Source organism: Oryzias melastigma, linkage group LG8 (genome assembly GCF_002922805.2).
Source record: "Oryzias melastigma strain HK-1 linkage group LG8, ASM292280v2, whole genome shotgun sequence".
NCBI lineage: Eukaryota > Metazoa > Chordata > Actinopteri > Beloniformes > Adrianichthyidae > Oryzias > Oryzias melastigma.
The window spans coordinates 22644839-22655700 of record NC_050519.1 but is presented as its reverse complement, the minus strand read 5'-3'; the positions used below and the strand labels follow the sequence as shown (position 1 = coordinate 22655700).

At 46.1% G+C, this 10862-nt stretch overlaps 1 protein-coding gene across 2 annotated transcripts; it reads right to left on the bottom strand.

The window, feature by feature from the left end:
• Positions 1-6: 6 nt before the first annotated feature.
• hoxb8a (homeobox B8a) lies at positions 7-5049 on the bottom strand. 2 transcript variants are annotated; one of them, XM_024271400.2, is made up of 2 exons: positions 4104-5049; positions 7-527 (listed from the first exon to the last, which is right to left on the bottom strand). In XM_024271400.2, exons 1-2 carry the CDS (start codon positions 4534-4536, stop codon positions 124-126), a joined length of 837 nt encoding a protein of 278 aa, XP_024127168.1. In that variant the 5' UTR covers positions 4537-5049; the 3' UTR covers positions 7-123. The 2 variants fall into 2 exon arrangements, with proteins under 2 accessions (XP_024127168.1, XP_036069270.1); XM_036213377.1 differs by having other exon boundaries at positions 7-524; positions 4104-5046.
• Positions 5050-10862: the final 5813 nt, after the last annotated feature.

The window sequence follows — 10862 nt, the reverse complement described above, 5'->3', positions numbered from 1 at the left end:
CCCGGACACCCATCTGATGGATGGCGGAGGCGGCGGTGAAGACACCCCCCACTCCCACCCCCTCCTTACCTCATCCAACAGCAGCGTCCAGCAAACAACCCCCCCTCGCCCTCCTCTTCCTCCCTACATCTGCTTGTGGGGCTTGTCGCAGCAGTCCTCGCTCCCGGAGCCCTGTGAGCTCGCCGTGCCCGCCACCGGCACCGGTACCGGCACCGGGCCCGCCCCCCCGCCTCCCTCCCCGCCGCTGCCGCCGCCGCTCTCCCGCAGCTCCTTCTCCCTGCGCTCCCTCTCCACCGCCTCCTGCTCGCTCTTGCTGCTGGGGAACTTGTCCTTGTTGTTCTCCTTCTTCCACTTCATCCGCCGGTTCTGGAACCAGATCTTCACCTGCCGCTCCGTCAGCGCCAGCGCGTGCGACACCTCGATGCGGCGCTTCCGGGTCAGATAGGGATTGAAGAGGAACTCCTTCTCCAGCTCCAGCGTCTGGTAGCGGCTGTAGGTCTGCCGGCCTCGCCTCCTGCCCGCAGCTACTGGGGAGGACGGGGAGGGACACGCTCTTAGTTTACCTTCATCCTCAGGGGAGTTTACAAAACCAAAGGAAAGAAAACTAACACTGGAAAAAGATCAATTCACAAAGTTCTGTCCATTCAAAAATATTCGTTTCACCAAATTAAATGATGAGTTTATTGTTTTGTTTACTCAAACCATAAACCCCAAAATGTAATTTCATAGAAACGAATATTTTTTTAAATGTAACAAATTACAGATTTTTTTTGGTAAAATTATCCAGTGTTTCATTTTTTTCCGTAATATCAAAAAAGAAATCGATCTTAAAATTTTTGAATATGTGTGTGTCAAAAAAGGCTGGTGAATAAATACATACAGTTTTCTTTTAGCATTATTTTCAAGATTACATACAGTAACTAAGATTTTCATTTTCATGTTTAAACGTGTTTCCTTAACTCTCAGTTTTTGGCTGATTTTCTCTTAAATTCAAATATATTTTGTCTTTCTTTTATTTTGGGGGGGGGGTACATTTACACTTTGGTCTTTTTTCTGAAAATATGTTCAATATTTTAAGACAGCCAGTGGAGAAGTTTGTGGTCGTTTCCAGTCATGAAGGTGTGAACTTTACGCGCCCAATAAAAGCATGAACGTTTCTGCTCTGACGCAGAAACAACAAATCGACGATTAAACGGGAGAAACTGCAAGTTTCTGACAAACAACTGAGTTTTGATACACGCAGTCTGTATAGATTTAAATAGAGGATTAAAAAAACACGCAGCACGCAAATAGAAAAGTTTTTAGAAACACAAAATGTTCATGGCTAAAAATATTAGTGTTAAAAATTACAATAAAATTGAACTAAATAGAATAAACTGGGTTCATTCTTGTTAGAGAAGAAATAAAGAAATTATAGGAGTAAATACAACACACAATTATTGAAATAAATATATTTCTAAATAATATTCATCATAAAAATTTTACATTTTAAATTCAATAAAAATATTTATCTTAATGTATTTAATGCTTGAGATGTATTTTGTTATTAAGGGGCGTTCCCGACATTTTTTGCTTTTGTTTCCATCGTCCGCGTTCGCGCTTTGGCGCTTTTCATCTGTTTAGACACAAACAGAAACACATAAATGCAGCACTTAAAAACTTTATTTTAATTAACTTTTTTTTCGCTTTTCTTAACTTATTACTGAATATTCTGTGACTCTTAATGGCTAGAAAGGAAGTCGAACGCGCACACGCACGCGTCCGGTTAGGAAAACCGTAAAAAAAAGGTGTCATAAATATCACAGTGCGGACAAATGTGTGGAAATGTGGCGCAGCAACTTCTAAAGCAGAGATTGAAGAGCTGCCTCTGTTCACTGAACAAATACATGTTTCTAAAGTCTGCAAACAACAGAGCGACCGGCTGCTTGTCCAGCAGCCCGAGCGGCGGCACGCTGAACGGATTCACAGCAAATATTTGCAAATGTTTGCTGGAGCTGCGCAGAACGGAGCGCAATCTGGATCCCAATCACAGCTGGTAAACGAGGCGCAAACGTGGCGCTGCGTTTAGGAGAAAGATTTTTTTATGCCACACAAACGAAAACGCCTGATTGTAGATTGTAGTTTTAATGCTGGCCTGCGCCCCCACGCGCACACTATTCATCCCCAGAGAGGCAACCATGATCACTTCCAGAACTTTGATGGAAATGCTTTGACAGTCTGGTGAGCAGCTTAATCCAAAGGATTGTCTTCCATTAAGGTTACAGTAGTCACCAATCTGATGGAAGTCTCTTGTAATTTGGTAGACGCGCGGAGAGGAAGGAGGAGAAGACGCACACACAACAGCGCCTTTGTGGAGAGGGCCCAGCTGTGTGTGGTCCGCCAGAGGCCGGCGCCGTTACTCTGTGCCACAGCTACCAGGGGAAGGTGGGGCCGCATACATGCTGTCAACAGACAGGAATTAGGGGGAATGCGAAAGGTTTTCCACCGTCCAATAAGTCGCGGGAGTTTAGTGTTAGCACGAGGCAGAACCGGTGATCCCACCCCGAACCCTGGATCTTAATGCGCAACAAAGGAGGCGGCAAGAAGCCTGCTTCAAGATCATTCAGAAATGATGATGACTAAATAGTTGTTTTTACGTTCATTTCCCTTTTTATTCTATTTTTTCTCTCCCAACACTCCTAATCTCTGCCCTTCAGGAATCCAACAAATAACACCCAAACAGGCTCGGAATAAACGGCGGCAGCTGACGGACGAGCTGCTTTTGGAGGGCCAGACTGTTTCCACTCGCCATGCGGAGGCAGTTAGAGGACGGGCAGAGCAAAGCCAACTAATAACATTGATTCATAACATCGATTATGTCTTTCTCCATGTTTAAAAACGGCCAGGCCGTTTGTCAGAAGTCCCCGCCGCGCGCGCAACATGCTGGAGCACATTCAGCCACGCACGCACGCAGGTCAGGGCAGCGGAAATGAGCGGCTGCTCCGCTCCTCCTCTCTGGACCTCGAGTCCCATTCTCTCTGTTGGCGCTTTTAGTGGTTATTCTGGAGAAGCAGAGTCAAATTAAAACGTCCCTGTCGAGTTTTGTCTTAATTTGAGAAAAGAAATATTGATAAAACCAAGAGCGCAGATCAGAAAAGCTTGCTCTTTTTCATGCAAAGATTAAGAAATAGTTAATAGGGGGATTTTAAAATGTAAAGGAGAAAAAAATAAACTTAATGATGAACAAGATGTTTTCCTGGAACTCGGAAGAAGCTGCGCGCGCATATAAAACGTTTAAAGCTAAACACTGAAGCTCATCTGCAGCAGTGAAGTGAACTTAAGCTGAAGCCGGAAATCAGCAGATCTTCAACACATGCATTCACGCGCGCGCACGTGGAAGCTGAACAGGAGGGCTGAAACTGAGGGGATTTAAATGAAGTGCAGATTAAAAGGAGAGAAGAGCAAAACCAACGGTGGATGAATGATTATTACTGTTATTATTCTGCTTTATAATAAACAGCAAATGGTTGAAACCCCTCTAAGCATGAACCTGTGAGCAAACCCTCTCCTCCTTCAAACACACGCACGCGCAGAAGAGTTATGGCCTCAAACAAAGCAGCCAAACCATTCACTGATCCTTCTCTCCCGTTTTGTCTGTTTCTGCGTCTCCCTGACACTCCAGAAAAATACCCCCATATCTCTCAAACACGCGCTTGTTGTGTGTCTGTGCGTGAGTGCGTGCGTGTGTGTGTAAGTGGCTGCCATGTCTCCACATCAGACCACAGTTAAAGTCGTAAAAGCTGTAGTAAAAGTTAAAGACTTAAAGCCGGGTCAGAGCTGGGTCTGAGACTCCCGAGTTTCTCCAAACTACCCCCCTCCCTCCCCGCTCTCCCCTTTCTTTACAAACTAAAAGAGGGGGGGGGGGCTTCCCTTCACATTTTTGCGTTTTTGTTTGGTTGGCATGCTTTTCTTGTGTTTCTCGGTCTGTTTTTAGCGGAAAACCTCCAGAAATATCCGCGTGCACAATGCGTGCGCCCTCATCAATTTTAAACTTACACGAATGCCCCCCAACATTTCCCTTCCGCGTGCGCCTTCGCTCTGCTGGGTTACAGATGAGTTCTCACCTTGCGGCCTCATCCACGGGAACAGCTGCGTCGGCGACGGACTCTGGTCCGTTCCGTCCGCGTCCTCGCCGCCGAGCCCCGCCGCGCCGCCCAGCTTACAGTCGCTGTACTGGACCAGGTCTGCTTCCTGAGCCCCGAAGAGGGTCTGTCGCTGCAGGGCGTCGTATCCGTAAAAGTTCCCCGGCTCTCCGTGGCATGTGACCGCGCACGGACTCTGCTGGTACGGGTTGCTGGGCAGCGAGGACGCGCTGTGGTGGTAGAAGTCCTGGATCTGCGGGGCGTGCTGGAAGGTGGCGCCGGAGCCCGGGCCGTACACCACGGTGGGCCGGCTGCCCGCCAGGTCCTGAGCGAACCCGCACTCGTAGTAGTTCGGACGCAGCGAATCCCCGCTTTTGTATTTGGAGAAGAGCGAGTTTACAAAATATGAACTCATCTTTTGTTGGGTTCGAGTCCGCGGAGTCAGAGTGGCTTTCAGGTGTGTGTTGTTGGTATTTTTGTGGCAGAGCTAATAACACACAGAGACCGAGGCGGGTGGGTGAGTGGGTGGGGTGGGGGGTAGCAGGCGAAGCAGGTCTGCCGCCGGTGTCGGTGACCGTCGTTGTGGCGCTTCCCCTCACAGCCACAACGGGCGCGCGGCTGCCGGCTGCTGAGAGCGACGGTGAGCAGCCAGAGCGAACCACAGCGGCGAGAACAACAGTTACAGCGTCTCCATGAGGGCTCCGAGGAAGAAGAAGAAGAAGGGGGATGAAGCAGAGGAGGAGGGAGGGCTCGTGCGCATTACAGTTCCCGTGTAAGTGCTGGAAGCGGGAGCAGTGTCGCGCTCTCAAACGCTTTTCCGTGATTTACTCCTTTGCAAATGAGTTGTTTCATATTTTCTCTCTCTCTCTCTCTCTCTCCCTCTCTCTCGCGCTTGCTCGCGTGCGCACCCCCCCCCCCTCGCTCTCTCTCTGCCAGTCAAAGTGTGTGTGTCTGTTCTCTTCACACTACCGTGGTGGAGGGACACACGCGCACACGGATAGTCTGAGAGGCTCGTTTGCGGTTTTTTTTCCTCTTTTGCGCGCGCACCCACAGAAACACCGTGGCTTCTCTGGCCCCTGTGCGCGCGCGTGATACAACACAAAGGCAGTAAGAGAGAGGTGGAAGAGAAGCGTGGTGAGGGGGGAGGGGGGTAATGAGAATTCGACCGTTTTGCATCTGATCAAGTGCACACACCTGCGCGCGCATGCACTCTGTCAACTCTGCAATAAGGAGTTTCTGTGGGAGTAAGGCTGACAGCATCCCCATCATTAACGGCTCTTTTTAACCCCCCACCCCCCTCCTTCAGTTCTTACACGGTGTGGCGCGCGAGGCGGCATGAACGAGGGCCCAAAATGTCAGCAGCCCCGGCGGAGCAGAGTGCTTTTTAATTGGTGTCGCCTTTAACAACATCTCGCCTGTAAACGTAATTTCAAAGCAGCCTCTCCGTTTCATGACTGTTTCATGACTGCTGCTGCTGAGGAAACAAACGAGCTCCGCCGTGCAGCACTCAGATTATATGGCACGCTATTTAAATATGATCTCCATAAACGTGTAAGAGGAGGCGGGGGGGGGGGGACTGGCCGTAAACGCCGGCGTGGTCGGAGCGTAAAGCTGCGCAAAGCGGGCTGTCGCTGGGCGCCTGTCGACGTCCTGGACGCGGAGGCGGAGGGATTCTGAGCGGGAGGAAGAGGCGCTCCGTGGCCCCGGAGGCCTCCGCCCGGCAGGCTGCCTCTTCAGGGTTATGTTCGGTTGGAGGGCTGCTGTAACGGGTGATACCAGAACAGCCCTAAAACTGTGGCCTCAAGCACACCCCCTCCCCACCGACTCTTGCACATGCGCACTCCGTTAACAAGAAAACAAGAAGCAATTATAGTTGTACAATAATGTATCGTGTTGTTTCCACTGTTTTCCATCTAAGGAAACGTCTGGATGATGACTGTCTCTCAGCATTCGGTCCCAGGTTAGAATCTGGAGAATTTGCCCACTTTGGGCCAATTTTTGTGGCACCAAAAACACCTTTACTCACACAAAACGAAGACAATCCGGTCATTTATAATTTGAGGAGAACCTTGAACTTGAAAAATTTAAATATTCCCGCATCATGTTAGCCACACCCCCACCCCAAAGGGTCACGAGGTTCCCCTAATAAAGAAAAACAGCTATTTATTTTTGTCAAAATGAGCTAAAATTTGGATTTTTCTTTGCCAAACACCTCCTCAAAAAACGGACCTAAAAATAGAAAGGAGGGAGGAGGTCGCCACATCACACAGTCTCCGTCTGCTGAGTTCAACTCGAGCGGGTTTACTGGTGGAGCACGAGCGCCATCAAGCGGCACGTGGCAGTAAAGCTACGAGAAGGGAGGAGGCGGCAGAGAGGACCTTTGTTTTGGGTCCAAAGGCCTCGGATGGATTCTCTTATTTGTACTCATTATAAATATACATGCATATACATATGCAGATATGAATACACGTGCATACATGTAGTCTACAGGTGTTTAAAAAGGGCTTTACAAGGATCATATTTGTTTCTATCTGCGTCAAATAAATTATTTAAATGTTTTAAACCACGCCTCTTTTTTGATAGCAGAAAATGTGGTGAAACAAAACTGCACTGAAATGTGCAAAACTTAGAAATGAAGAAGCCAAATAAAGATTTGATCAACAAAATGTTAGTTCTTGCATTTTAAGATGTAACTGTCCACATTATTATTACATTATGACTAAAACGTGAATATTATTTTAACCATAATCACATAATAATGTATTCAATGTTTGCATATAAATGGTTTAGTTTTGTTATAATTCTGGATGCGTTTTTGCGCACTGACAGATCCGTGCCGCACGTGCACTGCTGCTGGTGTTTCAAACAGAGCGAGTGATGCAGCAGAGTAAACATGGAGGTGTTGGTTCTGTGAGAGCGCGAGCCGGGGAAGTCCAGAGCGGGAATGGAGCCGTTTTACTGCCGCGCATCATCGCTGCTTTTATGTCCGACAGACCTGGACTGTGCGTGTGAGCGCGGCCGTCTAAATTACTGGCAGTAAACAGACTGTAAAACACAGTTGCTGCCATTAGCACTCTGAAGAGAAAGCCGCGCAGACTCCCTTCAGCTCTGTGGAAACAGAAAAGGGGAAAGGAGAGGAGCGCCAAACCTAAAGACAAAACATTGGCTAGTAAAATGAGTTTATGACGCAAGCCCTCCTCCAGGCTCCGCGGCGTTTAAGACCAGCTTCGTGTCACGTTTCAGTGGACTCTCGTACCCTCGGGGCCGCAGGAGAGGCCTGACTCCAACCACGGCGTGCTGGTGCTGCGATGACGCATCTGGAGGAGGCCGAAGTCATCTTCGCGCGCAAAGACGCACAGTCACAGCTGAGTTTTCTCTCCGCTGACACACAAATGAGTTTGAACCAAAGTTCCCCGAGCCTTTTACATCTCGCGGAGACTGAGCCCCACGGAGCGGCCCCCGTCTGTCCCAGCAGAGGATGGGAGCTCCGCTCCTCACGTCTGCTTTCTCTCTCGTGCTTTCCTCGCTGCACTTTTTCATTCCTCACGGCGTGTTTGCTTTACAGCCGTTTAGTTCTTAACCTTCAGAAATTTATACGCTATAAACTTTTATTGCCGTCATATTCTTTTATTGCACCGCGCTGTACTGAATCCTCTTTCCCCCCCCCTCCTCTCCTCTTCCTCTCCGGCTTCCTCTTCGGCTGTTTTTACGACAGTCGGCTGTGGATACTTCCAAAGCGTCCTCATCGCTCATCGCGCCCCGCTCCCTCTGCATGTTGTTGAGACACCCGATGCGCGCCGCATACATCCTGCTCCTCTCGCGCATGCTGCGTGTTTCCGTGCGTGGAACCGGTCGAGGAAGTGTGCAAAACAGCTGACGCGAGGAAGAAGAGAAGGAGCAGGGAACGCTGCCAGAGCTCGGGTTATTAGCCTGGAGGGACCCATAATATTGTGTTTTCACCTTTCTTTCTTTTCTTTCTTTCTATCTTTCTTTTTTTTTAAAAGCACAGAAGTAAAGAAATAAAAGAAAGTCTGTCGGTCTGTTCTGGGGGCGCCGTTTCCGCGCTGCTCTTTGCAGCCAAACCTCCATGCGCGCGCGACCTTCACCGGGAGATCCACGAACACAACTCTGACGGTATTTATTGATCTATCAATTTTCTTTAAGTTCTTCTGATTGAACAAAAGAAATACATTCAGAGAAATGAAACATTTAGAAAGTATGAAAATTAGTGAAAATTCAAGTAACATGTTTAGAAGGTTTTTTTAAATTCCACTTTCAACTTTCTGAATTTAAATAAATGCTTATTTATTTATTTATCTGACATTTGGATTGTTCTGTGGTTTGTTTCCTGATTATAATATAAAAAAATAGAAAATTTTATTTTTTTATTTTGCATGACGTTAATATTTAAACAATGGATTTGCAACTAAATAGCAAATGTTGTCATTTATATGAATGTTTTGCGTTCTTTAAAACTTTTTTTTTCATTTAAATTGTGTGTTTTAAGGATTAAAAACAAAGTGAGCCTTTGTGGTCTCAACATGTTTTAAATGTGAGCTGTTGGTGTTAATTAAAACAAGTCCAGTGACCGCATCCTCTGTTGTTTTTATTTGCTTGTGTATTTGTTGTCTTCTTCGAGGCACCTTTAGAAGATTTATTTTAAAAAATATTTTCTCTTCAAAGTCCTTCCTCGGCTTCAGAGAGCCGAGCAGATGCTCTGCGCTGTCAGGCCTCCAAAGTTTTCTTCACGGGTGAGTTTGGGTGCAGTTGGAGCGGCAGTGACGCGCACGCGCAGCAGCCATGAATGCTTTGCATCTCTCAGAACACGTGCACAGCAGCCCTGGGACCAGTTATTAATAAATGCGGAGCGGATGTGAAGTGATCAGAGCATGTGCGGACTGGACCTCCTGCAGCAGAGCATGGATGGAGCGCGTCATCGCTGCTGCTTGATCAGTGATCAAAGCCGAGCTCCACCACCGAGCTCCTCCACCGTCCTTCACTGGGTTTAATGAAAACACGCCGGAGCGTCTGACTGGACTGTTTTGGCCTGATTATCTGCTTTCAGCACCACGTGGGCGCGTAACGGAATCCCGGCTGATTACAGCCGCCGACGCCGCGCAGTGTGAGGACATCAGCCGTCATCCGTCCACGTCAGCCGCAGCCAACTCCGAAACAAGCTTTTACAAATAAAACATATAATCATCTATAAGAGCTAGTTAATAAACTTTGATTACAATTTTACATTCCAGCTTCAAACTCGCCTTTTGCAAGAAAACTCATTGAGGAAGTCCAAAGGATAGAACTCCAATGATGAAAATAGTTGTTGTTAACAGAACTGCAAGGGACTAACTCTGCATGTTTCATATTTTCAATCAGAAAAAAAAGAATTGGGTTTAAATAAAACTACAATCCCCCCAAAAAACATTGCTGAAAATAAAAGAAAACTCAAAATACATCCCAACTTGAGTGACCCAGACTATATGATGACGTAATATTTATATTTTTTAAATGTGCTTTTCATTTATAAATAAAAAAATATGTAAAAATGTGAATAAAGCCTATACAATGTGTTTCATTGTAAGTTCTACTGCAGTTTTAAGAAGATTTTGACCTTTTTGGATTCTTTTCGAAATTTTATGACCTTTCATCATTAGATCAAGTCATTTTTTTGTACTTTTTTCCCAAATCTAAGGACCCTAAACACCATATACATAAAGGCTACACATTTTTTTTTAATATTTTCACATAGATTTGATTCATTCTAAAACATCCTAAATTTGTTTTTTAATCATACATTTTATAAAATAAACAGCTTTTTAAATATGAAGTTGTCCTAAAATAAATGTTGTTAAAATAATATTGTTTTCCCTGGAGCAGCACTTTGTGTTGGGAAAGAGCTTCTCCTGCAGACAGATAGTGAATTTGAGTGGAGAGATTCTGATTTATGAAGGAAGAACAACACTGATCTTTACAGGACTTTTGGAGCTGAAGCTGTGACCACCAAATGATAGTTTTACCCACAGTTTGTGGTGAGCATCAATGTATTTTTGGTCTCGATTATCATGATGGAAAAGAGATCCAAAGATAAGGTCAATGAGGTCAAAAGCCCAGAATGAACGGAAATCAAATAAAAAATATGCAAAAAATTGTTATTTTTATATATGACATCATGTTGCAGCCAAACAACCTGAACCCAGAGATCAGTGATTGTGCACTTTGCTCCATGAAGGTGAACAAAGGTGAAAGCTTCTGGATTTTGTTTTCATTTTCTGATTCATTTTTGTTCAAAAACTTAAGAAACGCAAATAGTTTTCTTTAGTGTGAATTCACTTCAGTTTCAGTGTTGGTTTTTTTGTTGTTGTTCTTTTGGAAAGTACAAATACATGAACGTGTTTGACTCATTTTCAGTTGATTAACCAGAACTCCCCCAAATAGAGAGTGAAGGATCTGCATCCTCCGCTCAGCGTGAGAGGAAGATTTGTAACATCTGTGTACAAAGCACTGCTTCTTTGTCCACACACACACACATACACACGCTCTCTCTCTCTCTCATTCTCTCTCTCACACACACACGTGATCTTGTGTAGAGTGACAAAACATGAATCCATTGATTTACCTGACCAGGAAGCTGCTCTCCTCATCATTAAGCCCCGCGCTTATTCCTCCGGGCTCCGGCTCACAGCTGAGGCAGAATGCAAATCTTCTGTTCTGCTTGAGTCTGCGGGGCAGCTGAAGTGTGTG

What these genes read in the sequence shown, in the direction of transcription:
- hoxb8a (XM_024271400.2), bottom strand. Translation starts at nt 4,536, where the DNA reads ATGAGTTCATATTTTGTAAACTCGCTCTTCTCCAAATACAAAAGCGGG. An exon ending in CCCGTGGATGAGGCCGCAAG is followed by an intron (nt 528 to 4,103) that starts GTGAGAACTCAT and finishes CGTCCTCCCCAG; the next exon opens with TAGCTGCGGGCAGGAGGCGA.